Below are 18,696 nucleotides of genomic sequence, written 5' to 3' on the forward strand. Positions count from 1 at the left end.
TCCACAATATAGAGAAAGTCTTTTGTTTATTAATGCAGGCTTTTTTCAAAGTCAGTAACTGCTGGGCCGGCAGGTTTTGAAATGAGTGGGGGCTTAAAGTTCCAAAAGGTGGCATTCCGTCGGGAACTCGGCATGATCCCACGTGCTTCTCGATTGAATTTCACAGGAAAATTATCAAGCAAAGGGTTACACCGAAGAAAAGTCCAGGTGCCAATAGTTTGTTCAAAAATAGAAGTTTCAGAAATGGAGAGGGTTGCAGAAGTGGAAAGGTTTAGGGGCATCCAGGCCTTGGGGCCACCTAAGCAACTGAAAGAAAGGCCACAAATGGCAGGAGACGGAAATCAGAGGATAGTCAAAAGGCCAGAATTGAATTCCACAGGGATTTTGTCAAGTTGTCAGTTTGGTGGAGGGTGCAGAGATATGGGGTGGGATTCTCTGGTCTCCGAAGCTAAAATCGCGTTCGCGATCGCCTGGAGAATCCACGTTGGCGCGCAAATCGGAGGCAGCGCTGCTTTTGCGATGCTCTACCCCTCCAAAACGGCATACTCTAGGAGCACGCCGCACACCGTCGGTACGGCCTCAGGACGTTACCCGAGACCCTCCCCCCCCGAAGCTTCGCCCCCGAAAGGCCGGGTTCGTCGGTTGCGTGTGGTACTTTTTTCTGGGAACTCGGCGTGGCTGTTGCGGACTAAGTCCAGCGCCACCACAGTCAGGAGGGAGCCGATGTGCGGGAAGGGGGAGGCATTGGCGGGGGCGAGGGGCACTGGTGTGGGGGTGGTCCGAGGGTGGCGAGCCAGGCCAAAGGGGGTCACTAGTTACGCGGGGGCTCTACGCTGCCAGATGTTGCTGGACCAGGAGCTCAATAAACACAGGGATGATGGGTGAAACGATTTGGTGCAAGTTGACGTATGTACAGCAGAATTCGGAATGAGCTTAGGTTTACAGATGGAGGAAGGCTGTCCAGGAGAGCATTGGATTAATTGAGTTTAGAAATAAGTTATGGAAACAAGCTAAAAACAATGGGCGGGATTTTCCCCTTCCATTTTCGTTGGGTGGAATCGCAGCCAGAGCGGAAAATCCGGTGGGAGGCCCAAATTACGTACCATGTCGATGTAAAGGCGTGATGCAATCGTTCTCCGCCCCCACCACCCGCCAGTGATGCAACAGGAATCCCGGCGTTCAACGTCAGGAACCTCGGGCGTCATTCTCCGACCCCCCGCCGTGAATCCCGCCCCCGCTGGTTGCCGAAGTCTCCGGCACCGGATATTCGGCGGGGGCGGGAATCGGGCCGCGCCGGTTGGCAGGCCCCCCCGCTCGATTTTCCGGCCCGAATGGGCCGAAGTCCCGCCGATAAATTGCCTGTCCCGCTGGCGTGGATTAAACCACCTTTTGAACGGCGGGACAAGGTGGCGTGGGCGGGCTCCGGGGTCCTGGGGGGGGGGGGGCGCGGGGCGATCTGGCCCCGGGGGGTGCCCCCCACGGTGGCCTGGCCCGCGATCGGGGCCCACCGATCCGCAGGCGGGCCTGTGCCGCGAGGGCACTCTTTCCCTTCCGCCTCCGCCACGGTCTCCACCATGGCGGAGGCGGAAGAGACTCCCTCCACTGCGCATGCGTGGGAAACTGTCAGCGGCCGCTGACGCTCCCGCGCATGCGCCGCCCGGAGATGTCATTTCCGTGCCAGCTGGCGGGGCAACAAAGGCCGTTTCCGCCAGCTGGCGGGGAGGAAATTCCTCCGGCGTCGGCCTAGCCCCTCAATGTTGGGGCTCGGCCCCCAAAGATGCGGAGCATTCCGCACCTTTGGGGCGGCGCGATGCCGGTCTGATTGGCACCGTTTTGGGCGCCAGTCGGCGGACATCGCGCCGTTTCGGGAGAATTACGCCCCTCATCACAATCAACTTGCATCTAATTATCAGGCCTCTGCGCCTGATAATCTCTTTCTCCCCGATCCCCCCCCCCCACCCCCCCCCGCCCTCCCACCCGTTACATAATCCATTCACGTCGGAGTGAGGGAACACCGCCGTGAATTACGACAGGTTACAAGACGCAAACCTGGCATGCAGAACCCACCAGGCGAGTGCATCGGTTGGGGCAGAAATTGTGCCATAGAAATCCCTACAGTGTGGGAAGCTGCCATTTGGCCCATCGAGTCTGCACTGACCCTCCGTAAGAGCACTCCACCTCGGCCCAATTCTGCGCCCCCAACCACCCCCCCCCCCCCCCCCCCCCCCCACAATAGCCTTGCATATTGACCATGGCAAATCCTCCAAACCCCCTTTGGATTTTAGGAGGAAACCCACATGGACACAGGGGGAATGTGCACACCCCACATAGTCACCCACCCAAGGCCGGAATCCACTGCACCATCAAGGCGGCCTTTAAAAATGGTGCCCCGCTCATTTAAAAGCGAAGTCGCTGGCAGGGTGGGCACTGCCTGCCAGTGTTACATCCGACCCTCCCTCTCCAGGTCCTTGACTATGAGCCGAACGATTTGGCAGGGAAAGCTGACTCTGGGGCCCGTGGCTTTCGCGTAGGGTTTCCCACCCGCTGTGCCACCCTGCCAGGAAATTGGAAAATTCCATTCAATGTCACCAAAAACTACAGTTTAATTGTTATTAAATTTATGATTAGAAATGTCAGACCTCGAGCAAATTTGATATCAACACATTTATTGATGAATGCAATTAACACCTGCTAGCTAACACCAAAAATCTTTCTTATGCCCCACCCTAAACATCAAACAAAATTCAGATCAAAAAACAAATTCCACCTTAATGGCACTTGATCCATGGGCAACTATAAATACCAGAGTAAAAGCTTTTGTTGGACTCCAGTTAAAAGGCATTACTGGAATGATTCAGACTAGCTCACTCAAGCACAATGTGTCCTCAGATATCTCCTTCAGGGTTATCATTCAAGTACAATCTTGAACTAAAAAAAAAATGAAAGCTTTTTCAATCGGCAGGTTGCAAAACGTGAGACAGCTTGGAAGAAACAGCACATTGACTGGTGTAAACTGACTACTTGCTTGTTTAATCTTCCATGTTTTCTAGTCACCGTAGATTGGCTTTTAAACACAAGGTTAACAATGCATAAAATAACCTCTTGCAGAATGTCAGACTTTCTTTTAAATCTCTTGAGTTTGAAATACTGATGCAAGGGTTACCTCTAAGTGACAGATGGGAGGAAGAAAAATGAGCTATTCAGCTGAAGCACAGACTGAAATTTGGGGGACGGAATTTACCAGCTGTTCACTCCGGCAAGATATTCTGATCCCACTGACGGCGCACACCCACCTCGGGATTCCCGGTGAAATTCAACGGGAATTCCCGTCGACAGCGGCAGGACCGGAAAATCCTCCTGGTGGGCTGCCTCCGCCACCGAAAAACACACGACGGGTCCCTCGGTTAACCCCCCCCCCTATTTTGTCGAAATCTCCAAACAATATTTGCAAAAACATTGTCAGAGATTGAAGAGATTTGGAAACTCAGGCTAGAAGCAGATGCTGGGCCCCAGTTTGCTGATTATTGCGACTACAATTTGGCCAGCAACAGGTGGTAAGGAAGAAGTATTCTGTGAAATGCAAAACACAACAAGTTGCTGGATGATTTGCACTACGCCACCTCATAAAAACGGCAACTTGGCCTTAATCTCACCACGGGTTTCTTGAAGTTGCCGCATTTGAACCTTCATTTCCCATTAAATGCTCCATGGAAAGTTAAGTCTGGTAATTAATAGCGTAAGCGTAATTTTAACAAAGCGATGATTGTTAATAACTGCCAATCAACCTTGCTAGTTGAGGAAGTCCAAAGATGTGCAGGCTAGGTGGACTGGTCATGCAAAATTGCTCCTTTGGGGTGGGGTTGCAGGAATAGGGTGGGGGATTGGGCCTAGGTAGGGTGGTCTTCCGAAGGGTCGGTGCAGACTTGATGGGCCAAATGGCCTCTTTCTGCACTGTAGTGATTCTATGATTCTAAGTATAGAATCATTCTTTCAGGTAGTGAATTGTTATTGGAGCTTTTTTCAATTCCAAATTTTAATTTTTAAATTTACTTTTCCTTTGTGTCTTTCCCCCCTCCCTCTCTTAATCCTACTTTTCTTCACCTCTCTTAGTACCCGACTTGACATCTGGGCAGTGTACAAGTTGCTCATGTATCTCCACTGGTATCACTGAAGAATACAACACGAGCCACGTAGGTAACAGCCAGCAGCAGGGCCTTCTCTCAGGGGAATCAATGCATTTGCACAGTACCACTAGAAATGGCGCTACACATACACCACTTCCCCTTAATTTGAGTCAAATAATTTTGATGCAATTCTGGGCAAATACTCAAGCAGGGACCAACAGGAGGAGCACATCATAGAATCATCTTTTGGGATTTTATCGAAGATAAACTTGATTGGCAAGTGGCAGGCATTTTTAAAAAATACTCATCTAAATTAACTTGAGCACTAGCTCATTTGTCTACCCTTTTCAAATCAAAGAGCTGCCTTCAACCTTTAGAGAGAGAAGTTTAAACTTGTCAATGGTAAGAAAAAGGAACAGATCAGCGATATAAGAATATGACTTCTGTGCAGAGAGAAGGAAGCTAACGTTTCGAGTCTGGATGACTCTTTGTCAAAGCCTGTCATCCAGACTCAAAATGTTAGCTCCCTTCGCTCTCCACAGAAGCTGTTAGACCGGAGATTGAATTTTCTGTTTCAGAGTCCAGCATCCGCAGTAATTTGCTTTTATATTACGAATATTACTGTTGGATCCACGACAGGAAGAACGGATAGACCAAGTAGAAATTACAGAACAAGGTTTATTTCGTTACAGTTAAAATACTCCTCCCCTCCCTTAAGGGTCTCCTTCCCCGACCTGCAGCTAGATCGAGGTTGTTATACAACTGGGGCTCTCCTTGTAATGGGGAAACCCCACTCCCTTAAAGGGGAAGGCCTGCCTGCCTTAAAGGGGAAGTCCATATTCCGTGGAGGTCATGGAAAATTGTATGGTCCTGATCCCGCGTCCTCCATTGGGGTTGTAACACTTACGTATTCTGTAGTTTAAGTTTCAAACTATTACTTATTTTTTACTACACAAAGAGCTAACCATGCTCAATAGCTAAAGAAAAGTGTATGTGATGCTATGACTATTATCCATTCATACTTTTACAGGTTAATAATTTGTACACTACTCTGCCACAATTTGAAGACAAGGAGAATCACACAAAGCACAAGTTAAAACCAAGCTGTAATAAATTGAGGAGAGTTCCCGGCGTGCTCCCTGGGCACAGTACAGATGTATCTAGATATCGGAGGAAGCAAACACATTTTCATAGATAGTAGGGATCACTTATTAAAACAAAAGTGTCTGAATTACAGAAACAAAAAGTATCTAGAATAAAATCTCAAATAATTTTGATTAGACAACGAAAGAATTGGCACTTGGCAAATGTTCTCTCTGACCTAACATTTCATTCATGAGATGCTTGGTAACAAGCTTCTACAGTGTTCATTACTAATTTGGTTTACAAAAGGTTTGAGGGCTTTAAAAAAAAACTACTATACATGGGAAAAGCACAGGCAACATAATGTGTTCCCCTTAGAAGTGGTGTTGCTATGAACTGCCCACTTTTAAAACTGAGTGGCCTTGAACTTAATCCAGGATTACTCAGATGTACCAGTCGAGGGGAAACAGCATCCCTTGCTCTGTCTTTGTAACCTTCAGCATGGTATCAGTTTGCACTGAAACTTGAATATCCAAATGGGATTAAACATAAAAGGAAACTAGAAAGAAAGGCCCTGGATTAGAATTTGAACTGCTCCTTACTGTGAGAAAAGGCCACATTGCTGTCATTGACCTTTCCCTCCTGTGCATGATGCCAGTTGTGCTTAGTCAAGTGTCTAAAGAAGGCTCTATCCATTCACACTATATTTACTCTTTTACTGCTGGAACAGGTGTTTGCTCACTGAAAGGACAAGCCTGAAACTTGTCGCTCACTGGCTAACCAATTCTACCAGCCTGTGTTGCTTCGTCTGCGGGAGAAGAAAATGAACCCAGCGTTGAGATTCAACTCCAGCAAAATGATTTAATAATTGCTGAAACTCTGCTGTTGGGGGAAACTCGTCACTGCTTACAAAATTTTTTTTTTAAAAATGTAGCATTTGTGTTCAGTCTCAAGAAGCAAAGTTTGACCCACACGCACATGCAACACTTGATGCAAACGCGAATAACTCAAAATTAGGCATTTAAAAAACCTCAAAGGTCTCTCAGTCGCCATTTCCGTGCGAGGTCGAAGATTTAATTTTGTCGACCTTTTGCAGTTTGAAGAGCTAGAGTGCTGACATTAATCATCGACCAGAACATTTGCATTACAATGGCAGAATCTGTAACGTTTCAATAAGGAAAAACCAAGCAGTTTCTTTTCGAATAGACATATTCACAGGACAACTATCCCTTGAAAACAGCAACTGCAGCTAGCAATAATGTAGAACTTTTTTGAAAGATATAGTGTGACAGCTCCACAATACAAATTGCACTACAGGTGTACATTGTCTTAACTAAGTTAAAACTAAACATTTGCAGAAGTTGCTCATTCATATATACACACAGAATTTGGATATTGTTAAACAAATCCTGATGGCAAGCAAGCAGTCAGAAATGGGGAAGCAATAGCTATGTTTGATACAATACCTACTAAATAAACACACATCGAGCTCTAGACAACCTAAAGAACCTTTTTTAAATTCACTATTCTACCATTTTTTTTTAACACACTTCTATCTGGGATGCTTGCACCATACATTTTACTCTTGCACAGGGGATAGATATAAAGGTAATGAATACTGGCTCCGGGGAAGAATGATTCTGGGTGACTTGCCACCTGATTTCCCTTCCACTTATCCTTCAGAGCTGTTTGCCTCCAACTAGCATCACCCTCCTGGCAAAAACTTTGTCTGGGATACACTACACAAGATTAGAAACTCAAGTCTACCCATACAACCGAGATTCAGTTCTCTACTGAACAACTTTGCTTACTATTTGTTCCTATAGCTCTCAAGCACATTGCTCATTCATTTCAAGTTTTAAATACTAATGAACTATTCGATCCATCTAAGCTATGTTTGGTGATAGGAATTGGTCAAATAGACATCAAAATGGTTACCTGCACAAAGCTGCACATTATACTCCCATCAAACGCAGGCAGGCTGGGCTGACTGTGCCTGTAAACATTGACTGTGTAAGTTGCTATAACGGTAGGTTGGGCACGAGACTCATCCGACACCAGAATGTGAATTCTGTTGTTGCCGAGGCCAAGAGGATAATTGGCAATGCTGGAGGTTAAAAAAAGGAGAGCAAAATGAATGTGCAATATGCTGGAACCTGCAACTTAATCTCACAGCAGAAACATTGTTACGACCCCCTTGGCTAGTACACGGTCAATTCCAGCCCCACTTGACCCAGGGTCCCAACACAATCGAATCAACCAATAATTCTTCGAAAAATACCCAAAGTCTTTTAATTACAGTCATCAGGGGCGTCATTCGCCGACCCCCCCGCCGGGTCGGAGAATGGCCGTTGGCCGCTGTGAATCCTGCCCCCGCCCCCGCCGAAGTCTCCGGTACCGGAGATTGGGCGGGGGCGGGAATCGGGCCGCGCCGGTTGGCGGGACCCCCCGCTGGATTCTCTGGCCCGGATGGGCCGAAGTCCCGCCCAGAAATTGCCTGTCCCACCGGCGTAAATCAAACCTGGTATTTACCGGCGGGACCAGGCGGCGTGGGCGGGCTCCGGGGTCCTGGGGGTGGGGGGGGGGGGCGCGGGGCGATCCGACCCCGGGGGGGTGCCCCCACGGTGGCCTGGCCCGCGATCGGGGCCCACCAATCCGCGGGCGGGCCTGTGCCGTGGGGGCACTCTTTCCCTTCCGCCTCCGCTACGGCCTCCACCATGGCGGAGGCGGAAGAGACTCTCCCCACTGCGCATGCGCGGGAAACTTTCAGCAGCTGCTGACGCTCCCACGCATGCACCGGGAAACTGTCAGCGGCCGCTGACGCTCCCGCGCATGCGCCGCATTTCCGCGGCAGCTGGCGGGGCAACAAATGCCATTTCCGCCAGCTGGCGGGGAGCAAATCCCTCTGGCGTCGGCCTAGCCCCTCAATGTTGGGGCTAGGCCGCCAAAGATGCGGAGCATTCCACACCTTTGGGCCGGCGCGATGCCCTTCTGATTGGCACCGTGTTTGGCGCAAGTCGGCGGACATCGCGCCGTTGGGGGAGAATTTCGCCCCAGGTTTGTACATATTTAAACACAATTACTTTTTATTTATAGCAAGAACAATAATCCCCCATTTTGACTTGCCCCCACCCTTTACTTATACACACACACAAACAAGAGGTGAAAGCAATAAGTAAAAGTAAAAGAGAAGAGTCTCCATTTCAGATGGTTGTTTCTGACACAAGGGGCGCGATTCTCCGACCCTCGCCGGGGGCCGGCGTGAATCCCGCCCCCGCAGTGTCGCAAATTCTCCGCCACCGGAGATTCGGCGGGGGCGGGACTCGCGCCGCGCCGGTCGGTGGGACTCCCCCGGCGATTCTCCGATCCGCGATGGGCCGAAGTCCCGCCTCTGTCAACCCACGCCAGCCGGCGTGGATTGAACCACCTTTGGGACGGCAGGACAAGGCGGCGCGGGCGGGCTCCAGGGTCCTGGGGGGGGGGTGCGGGGCAATCTGGCCCCGGGGGGGTGACCCCACGGTGGCCTGGCCCGCGATCGGGGCCCACCGATCCGCGGGCGGGCCTGTGCCGTGGGAGCACTCTTTTCCTTCCGCCTTCACCATGGTCTCCACCATGGCGGAGGCGGAAGCGACCCCCTCCACTGCGCATGCGCGGGGATGCCATGAGCGGCCGTTGACGCTCCCGCGCATGCGCCGCCTGGCAAAGTCAGTTCCACGCCAGCTGGCGGGGCGGAAATCAGTCCGGCTCGGGCCTAGCCCCTCAAGGTGAGGGCTCGGCCGCTCAAGATGCGGAGACTTCCGCACCTTTGGGGCGACGGGATGCTGGACTGATTCGCGCCGTTTTGGGCGATTGTCAGCGGACATCGTGCCGATATCGGAGAATCCCGCCCACTGTCCTTCAAACCAGGCTTCAGGTCGACATTTCTGCTTTCCAGCCTGTAATGGTTTTCACTGTAGATTCATTCAGGTCTCTGCAGTTTCAGAAATACAGCAGCTTTTCTGGAGTAAACAGGAGAGCGAAAGGGAGGTAATTTACCTTGTGTGTCCAGAGGTCATCTTAGGTCTCTGGAAATCATCCCACTCAGGCAGGTTCCAAATGCCACCTGTTACCAGGTTTCCTCCCACAGTCCAAAGATGTGCAGGTTAGGTGGATTGGCCATGCTAATTGCCCCTTAGTGTCCAAAAGATTAGGTGGGGTTGCTGGGATTCGGGGATCGGGTGGAGGTGTGGGCTTAAGTAGGGTTCTCTTTCCACAGGCCGGTGCAGACTCGATGGGCTGAATGGCCTCCTTCTGCACTGTAAATTCTATGGTTCTATGGAGGCAGAGCAACAGTAAGAACCATCATCTGATGAGGAAGAATTGAATGAATGGTGAGGAAAATGCAGAAGAAGGAGGGACAATGAGCAAACAAACGCTAGCGCGAGAGGCCAGTGACAGAATGGAACAGCACTTCCAGTCACCTGGTCACCCACTTCCCTGAAAGGTGACACAAAGCCCCCCTGCCTATAACCCCCTTTAAAGTGATAACACCATTTCTATTTCTGTACAACTATTTTATACATATATCTTCATATAGTTTAATGTAATAAATATTTTGTAAGGTCAGGTGAGTCTATGCTTGGACATTTCCTCATCATAATCAATGGTTTACCTGGGTCCTTTTCTTTCATCGAGGTGTACTCGGCAGTGGCAGTTGGCGGCTTCTGTTCTGATCTTCACTATCACCACATCAAAAGGTACTTCGGAATAGTACACTTTGATCTTTGGTGTAAAGACAGGGATCAGGTTCAACTGCGGGCTAGTAAGGATGTGAGTAATGTATGCCAGAGTATGCTTAGCTGTTTAAAACAAACACAAAAGAAGTAAACAAATTAACACAATTAAACAGTCATCAATAAATAAAACATCCTTTTGTCCCATTTTCTCCCAAATTTTCACCCAACAATAAACAATAATCAGTAACGAATGTAATGTCAATCCCCATATCAACAACAACAATGCCATCCTCCCACCAAACCCCAGACATTAGCCCGTATCTCAACATAAACAAATGACAAAAAAGACTCAGGAATCACCCATAATCATCATTAACACACACCGCCCCCCTCCCCCCAACCATCCCATCCCCCAACCCCCCTAATGTTCGATGTGATCCAATTCTCAAAAGTGCATAATGAATAACGTCCATGAATTGTAGAACCCCTCCATCCTTCCCCTCAGTTCAAATTTGACCTTTTCAAGTGATAAGAATTCCAGCAGGTCCCCCCGCCACGCCAGGGCACAGGGTGGAGAGGTTGCTCTCCACCCTAACAGGATCCACCATCAGGAGATCAACGAGGCGAAGGCTACAACATCTGCCTCCACACCCGTTTCCAACCCCGGCTGGTCCGACACCCCGAATATGGCCTCCCGAGGGCCCGGGTCCAGTTTCACATGCAGCTGTTTAGATTGTTAAATGCAGTTAGGTCCGGCCATATTCCATTAAGACAGGTAAAAAAAATAATGCCTTGCAGTAGTATCACTCACTATTAAGTTGATGTCCTTTAGTAATTATCTAATTAGGTCACAATTCAACAATGTTCACCTGTTATCATTAAACTTCTACTTTCTTAAAATGTGAACGGATTTGTGCGATTAAGATCAGTTGCTTTTTTTTTTTAGAAACACATGAAGTAAGAGATGCCCCAAGAGTTCTCAGAGTTTCAGTTAGTGTCCCACTGAAGACTTTTCAGAGATTTCTGTTTGCAATATAAGTGATGCAACCTCTATCACTCCCTTGCGCGGCAAATGATGGAAACAGGGTGGAATTTTCCAGCCCCTCCGCTGTTGCATTCTCCCATGGCAGGGGCTGGTGAGCCATTGAAATCTCTGGTCACATAAGTGGGGCTGGGAGATCCAGCCAGCATTAAGGAATGGAAAACTCCGGCCCAGGGTCAGTTGAGATGTGACATGTCAATAAGATGCCAATACGCCACAAACATTGGTCAGTGAAAAAGATCGACAGCAGGGTTGGGCCTGAGGATAAATATTTTGGCCCGTTAAATCAACAGATATATTGCTACCCTTTATGTCAGAAAACAAATACTGTGACCACGATTTTGCGCCCATGGCAAAATCACGCGAGAGGCCAAAAACGGGAATCGCCAGCGAGATCATCTCCACCCTCGGCAATGCCATCACGAGGTTCCCAAGCAGGAATCTCATTGAATATATTTAAATTTCATTAGTGAGCTTCCCCACTGTATCATCCCCTCACATTGGGGTTTCCCTCGTTGCCGATGTGACGTCACGTAGGCGAGGTTTACAACGGGTCTGGAACAACGTGAACCAAGCAAAGAGATTATCCGTGGGTGCACAGGTGAGTACAGCTCTCCAGTGGGGGTGGGTGGGGGGGGAGAGAGAAGAGAGGGACATGTCCGGGCACTGCCCTTGGGAGGGGGGCTTCCTCTGGGGAGCTCTGTGAGGGGGTGGGGCTTCTTTTGAGAATCTACATGGGGGGTTTCCCATGTCTGTGGGAGGGTTCTGCATTTTAGTGGCGATCGGGGTACCCTTTTCAGATGGCGAGCCAATGTCTGGAAAGCTGACATTGCCACCTGTGCGTGCCCCACCAGTGTGTCGCCATGGGACACGCCACCAGCATTCCTTTTCTCCGAGTGCTGGAAAATATGCTGAGAAACGCTGACGCACGCTTACCGCTTTTCTCACCTGAGCCAACACTTTGACAAAAAAACAGAAAAATTCTGCCCTACATTCTCAGCTCAAGGGGTCTAACCCAATTTGAGTGGCTACGTCAGCGAATTCATCGACATGTATGGGTTTAATAACATTGGTTCTCAGCAAAGCATTGCCATCATGACCGTTTATGACTTAATCGGATTTCAGGGGCAGGATTCTCCGACCCCCCGCCGGGTCAGAGAATCGCCGGGGGGGGCTGCGTGAATCCCGCCCCCGCCGGCTGCTGAGTTCTCCGGAGCCGGGGATTTGGCGGTGGCGGGAAGCGCGCCGCGCCCGCTAGCAGCGGCCCCCCCTGGCCCCCGGCGATTCTCCGGCCCGCGATGGGCCGAGTGGCCGCCCGTTTTTGGTGGATCCCGCCGGTGTATGTTACAGGTATTTGCCGGCGGGACCTGGCTCTGCGGGCGGCCTCCGGGGTTCTCGGGGGGGGGGGGGGGGTGCGGAGGGATCTGGCCCCGTGGGGTGCCCCCATGGTGACCTGGCCCGTGATCGGAGCCCACCGATCCGCGGGCGGGCCTGTGCCATGGGGGCACTCTATTCCTCTGCCCCGGCTGGTGTACCAATCCGCGACGGCCGGCGCGGAGATGAACCCCCCTGCACATGCGCTGGGATGACGCCAGCACATGCTGGCGCACCCGCGCATGCGCCAACTCGCGCCGGTCAGCTGCGGCGCCAAGACTCTTCCGCGCCAACCGGCATGGCGGAAAGCACTCCGCCGCTGGCCTAGCCCCTGAAGGTGCGGAGGATTCCGTACCTTCGGGGCGGCCCGACGCCGGAGTGGTTCACGTCACTCCTTCGCGCCGGAATTGCCCGCCCCGCCGATCCCCGCAGAATCCCATCCCAGATATGTCTGCTATCCAGGTAAAAGGGGACTTGATGTTATCACAAGTTTTTAAAAACTTCAACACAATGGGAAGGGTCAAAAGAATAGGATGACAACATGTATAGAGTTGACACAGAGGCAGCGGAATTGGGGCTAAAATACGAGTGCGAATTGGGGGTGGGGACACTGTTTTAAAATTAGGGGCCATCTTTTTAGGACAGAGATGAGGGGAATTTCTCTTGGAATGTTGTGCGACTGGAACTCTCTGCCTCAGAAGGAGTTGAATATTTTCATCTTGCAGGTAGAAAGATTCTTGCCGGGCAAGGGAATCAAAGGTTATTGGGGGACCAATGGGAACGTGGAATTCGAAGCACAAACAGATCTGCCATGATCTTATTGATGGCAGAGCAGGATCGAGGGCTGAATGGCTTACTTATGCTCCTATATCTTATGTTTGGATGTCACTGGGTGTAAGGATAGGTCAAGGCACACCTTATCTTGGACCTCCGGCCTCATTTAAATGAAGCGAGCTGCAAACACACGCAATAGATAGTTTTGGATGCTGCCTTTAATAAGAGGGCTGGCAGTGTACTTCCAGCATACAGAAGGGAGACATTTCCATGGAGGTCACGTCAATGAAGCAGGTACACAATATCTCCCCCTCATCTTCACCAAGATACAATAGCTATTGGAAACTCCATTTAATCTCTGTTATCTCTCCCCTTGAAGCTCATACTGGGGCTGTTTAGCACAGGGCTAAATCGCTGGCTTTTAAAGCAGACCAAGGCAGGCCAGCAGCACGGTTCAATTCCTGTACCAGCCTCCCCGAACAGGAGCCGGAATGTGGCGACTAGGGGATTTCCACAGTAACTTGATTTGAAGCCTACTTGTGACAATAAGCGATTTTCATTTCATTTCATTTCATAACTTGCCATATGAGGAGCGGTTGAGGACTCTGGGTCTGTATTTGTTGGAGTTTAGAAGGATGAGGCGGCGGGGGGGGGGGATTTTATTGAAACTTCCAGGATACAGAGTAGACGTGTAGAGGATGTTGCCATTTGTAGGAAAGACTAGAACCCGAAACACAGCCTCAGAATGAAGGGGCAATCCTTTAAAACAGAGATGAGGAGGAATTTCTTCAGTCAGAGGGTGGTGAATCTGTGGAACTCGTTGCCGCAGAAGGCTGTGGAGGCCAAATCACTGAGTATCTTTAAGACAGAGATAGATAGGTTCTTGATTAATAAGGGGATCAGGGGTTATGGGGAGAAGGCAGGAGAATGGGGATGAGAAAATATCAGCCATGATTGAATGGAGGAGCAGACTCGATGGGCTGAATGGCCTAATTCTGCTTCTATGTCTTATGGTCTTATAACTTCAAGAACAGTCACCTGTTCCGAAAATATCCATATTCCTTTCCTGTAACAAGACCTTTTGAGTCATCAGCAGCAAGGGAGCTTCATTTGCCCAGCTTGCTGCATGTAGCGATTTCATCACAAAGTTTGCGGGGCCAACATTTGTCTACTTTTTCAGGGTCACTGCAGTTTTTTTTTTAAACAAGCTATTGCATTTTTCTACTGGCATCCAGTTGAACTGCTGACCATGCATTTGGTGCACAGGAAGTCTCTCCTAGTGAAGATACCTTTGCCATGCAAGGTCAGCGTTCACTGCTATCCGGGTAGGTGTGTTCACTCTATAAACAATTCTCGGAAAGTTTAGGTTACAATGTGTTGAAATACACTTTCCTTTGTGTACATTAGTGCTGGAGTCAGTAATGAAATATGTGTGGGAAATGCACTCCATGTGAGGCCCACATTAGGCCAGGTACACTTAAAAGGACAAGAAGAAATACGTCCAGTTCAATTCGAAAATAAATTACCAGTGTTCCGCATAATTCCTTGATTTTACTTTAGATTGTTTCTAAGACGGTGCAGCAATCTTATCGCAGAAACTACTGGGAAAGTCAGATTTAAAATAAAAATGTTAATAAATTAGGCTGGCATAAATCTACCTGAAAATCTCAGTGAAAATGTTTCTGTCATCATGTACTGTTCTTGAGGATTATTACTGACCTGACCTGCACAGATTCTATTGCTGAATGAAAGGGGTCATTGTTAAAAAGGGCTATAAGTGTGTGTTGTGTAACCGAGTCGCTGATCAGCATGACCATTTGTTGATTTATTAGACTCCAGATCAAGCAGCTTTCAAAAAGCCAGAGATGCCGCTTTTACATTAGAAATACTGGGGCAATAACTTTTTTAATTGCTTTCGATAGTGAATAAGAGATAAGAAAGAGCGATCATGAGGGCACTAATCACACTGAGAGTTCCGATGAGGCCATAGCCGTGACAGCTAAGCTTGAGTGGTTTGTACCTATCAACCAATCACAGAGAGATTATGGTTTTGTGACCAGTTTAATACATTATATACTGTGCAATACTGTGCATTTTATCTGTTTCCCTTCTTTGTTTTGGGCAGTCAGATGATCATAAAAAGACTGATAGTCAAGATGTGCCACAAAATGACTGGATTACTTCACAGCATTGTCACCACTAGCAGGCGTGATTTTGGTAGAAGTCCAAAATGTAAAGAAGGTGGCAGTGCTGATCATTCGGGAGGATTCCCTCAAGATACCATGTTCACTGATGTCAACAGTCCTATCGGCAAATAAAAGCGGCCATCGTTTTTTTCTATAGCCATGATAGAACATAGAACATACAGTGCAGAAGGAGGCTATTCGGCCCATCGAGTCTGCACCAACCCACTGAAGCCCTCACTTCCACCCTATCCCTGTAACCCAATAACCCCTCCTAACCTTTTTGGTCACTAAGGGAAATTTATCATGGCCAATCCACCTAACCTGCACGTCTTTGGACTGTGGGAGGAAATTGGAACACCCGGAGGAAACCCACGCACACACGGGGAGAACGTGCAGATGCCACACAGACAGTGACCCAGTGGGGAATCGAACCTGAGACCCTGGCGCTGTGAAGCCACAGTGCTATCCACTTGTGCTACCGTGCTGCCCACTGATGAGATGAGTATTTAGCCTGCCAGTATATGGCAGTGATTTGGTTTCCTGTGCACTGGTCTACCTGTGCCTGTCACTGGGTAGGACTTGGTGACCAGAAATAAAGGAGCAACCCACAAAGCTTGAAAATGCTGCACACATTCAGTTGCTGGTCAGTTACGCTAATGTTAAAGAATTTGTCACACAATATAACACAGGCATATTCTGCTTAAAGGGAGCTTGGGCCGGTACGGTATCACAAACTGGTGCCTGAGCTCTCAGTATTGTGGAACGGAAGGAATGTAGCGTGTCAGAGAGGCAAGAGAAGCAAAGAACATGAACATATTTGTGAGAGCATTAAGTAGATATTTGAGGGGGTGAGTGATTGAGAAGTATTGTTTTTTGAGATCAGTCAGAAGGTCCTTAACTCTCTATGTTCTTCTTGATATGATTCTGTATTAAAATTGTTGTGAGCTAAAAGCAATTTACTTGCTATCAATCTCAGGTGTCCATTATTTTTCCCCATTCCCACACATTCTATGACTCTCGGGAATTTAGTATAGCACTTTTGAGTTGGTGGTGTGCCATAGCAATCATACAGTATATTATTTTGTAGTGCCATTTCGGAAAAACTGCTTATTAAGTGGGCTGTGTATTTATTATTTCCAATCTGCCCTGTAAACGTGTTAAATCTATTCATTAAAAGCTGAGCATTACACTGGAGGAATACTCTTGCACGTGAGAATCAGAAGGGAAATGCTGCAGTTTCATATTGTTTGTGCAGACAGAAAGCTCATTACAATGGTGATCCCTTCAGAGTTTCTGTCACTTGATTGAGTCAAGGGCGATGAGCAGGAGCAAAGAAACGCTTCCCGAGGTATCAAATGGCACCAATGCAGCAATATCCTCACCTGCCAATATACTTTTCATGATGTGGAGATGCCGGCGTTGGACTGGGGTGAGCACAGTACGAAGTCTTACAACACCAGGTTAAAGTCCAACAGGTTTGTTTCGATGTCACTAGCTTTCGGAGCGCTGCTCCTTCCTCATGGGGTAACCCCAGGTTAAAGAGGTGTGAATTGCTGACTTGATACAATTCACACCTCTTTAACCTGGGGTTACCCCATCTCTGGATCTGTAAAGATTTAATCACCTGCTATTGCTCGCATTCCTAGCATTGTTTGGCATCTTTGAATTTGTCTATATATGTGTTTCTGGAACATACCTCTTCATTCACCTGAGGAAGGAGCAGCGCTCCGAAAGCTAGTGACATCGAAACAAACCTGTTGGACTTTAACCTGGTGTTGTAAGACTTCGTAATATACTTTTCATTATGTTTACAATCCCACACATGAAATGAGTGAATGAAAATCGCTTATTGTCACAAGTAGGCTTCAAATGAAGTTACTGTGAAAAGCCCCTAGTCGCCACATTCTGGCGCCTGTTCGGGGAGGCTGTTACGGGAACTGAACCGTGCTGCTGGCCTGCCTTGGTCTGCTTTAAAAGCCAGCGAGTAATGTCGCCACAGATCAGTTTTAGCAGGAGGCAGTTATTGAATCATATCCATCATCAAGACCTGCAGACAACCTCAGATGCAAAGAGGACACTGATCATTATGACACCCAAACCCATCAATTTTATGCCACAACCTAATCCAGGCGAATGTAGGAGATATCAGAGGTACCAGCTAACTTGTTGTTCGTAGATGCAGGTAATGGATACCTTCTGCAGGTGGATCAAAATCATCTTTTTTCTAATGAATAACAGAAACAACATGGCAGACTAAGCCAATTCTAATATACTGCAAGCTTCCTCAAAGTACAAGAGGTGATTGATGGCACCCATGTGGCCATGTAGATTCCTTAACTGCAATGCAATGACATCATTTTAAAAAGTTGCTCTACTTCCTTATTCGTTCAATATTTTGCAGATAATCCTCATTTTCCAGGCAGCATCTGCAATATATTAATTTTGCACCAATCCAATGTGCCTACTTATTTAAAAGTGGAAAGAGACAGTCAGGATAGCTGCTCTGGGTCGAGGTTACCTCTTTAACCGTGGCCAATGAAGCAGCCACAAACAGAGGCCGAACAAATATACAATGAAGCTCGTGTAACCATTGGATCATTACTGGGCATACCATTAAAGTATTGACATCTGTTGGAAAGATCCAGGGAGTGTCTACAGCACAGCATCCCGATGGTCTCCATGCTGTCTGTTACATACTCCATGGGTGCAATTCAGTGACCCCATTGCACCCCTCACTGGGTGAGATCCTGATCTGAATATTTAAATGAGCCAGGGAAGGGCGAGGGGAGGTTCCCGGGCCCCCTGCATGGTTGGGAGGGGTGTTAATAAAGCGGGAGGGGGCCTGAAAGGAGGGGGTGGGGGAGAAAGATCAGGGCTGCCAGATAAAATGGTGCCCCCCAGCTCCGAGCAGCCTTTCCTGCTGAAGGACGCCAGCCGAAAATCACTCGAAGTGCGGTCTTGACGGAGAGAAACTCCCCGAGGCCCCAGAAATGGCAAAGTGCCGTTGGATCATAGCATTTACAGTGCAGAAAGAGACCATTCGGTCCATCGTGTCTGCACCGGCCCTTGTAAAGAGCACCCTACTGAAGCCCATCTCTGTAACCCAGTAACACCACCTGACCTTTATTTTTTTGGACACTAAGGGCAATTTAACACAGCCAATCCACCTAACCCGCACATCTCTGTGGGAGTAAACCGGAGCACCCGGAGGAAACCCACCCAAACACAGGGAGAACGCGCAGACTCCGCACAGTCGGCGACCCAAGCCAGGAATCGAACTCGGGACCCCAGAGCTGCGAAGAAATAGTGCCAATCACCGTGCCGCAGTAACAGGCAATATGAATGAAGGGGAACCAGTGGATGTGGTGTACATAAATTTCCAAAAGGCATTTGACAAG

The 18,696-nt window shown here is 48.7% G+C and overlaps 1 protein-coding gene across 1 annotated transcript in view; it reads right to left on the reverse strand.

Annotated features, from left to right (window-relative positions):
- Nucleotides 1–18,696, reverse strand: part of cped1 (cadherin-like and PC-esterase domain containing 1) — a 345,650-nt gene that overhangs the window by 151,920 nt on the left and 175,034 nt on the right. Inside the window, exons 14-15 of the mRNA XM_072485221.1 lie at nucleotides 9,859–10,045; nucleotides 7,146–7,314 (exon numbers count right to left, since the gene is read on the reverse strand). Of these exons, the coding sequence (XP_072341322.1) occupies nucleotides 7,146–7,314; nucleotides 9,859–10,045 (356 nt within the window). The remainder of the gene's footprint in view (nucleotides 1–7,145; nucleotides 7,315–9,858; nucleotides 10,046–18,696) is intronic.

This window comes from Scyliorhinus torazame, chromosome 19 (genome assembly GCF_047496885.1).
Source record: "Scyliorhinus torazame isolate Kashiwa2021f chromosome 19, sScyTor2.1, whole genome shotgun sequence".
NCBI classification, from domain to species: domain Eukaryota; kingdom Metazoa; phylum Chordata; class Chondrichthyes; order Carcharhiniformes; family Scyliorhinidae; genus Scyliorhinus; species Scyliorhinus torazame.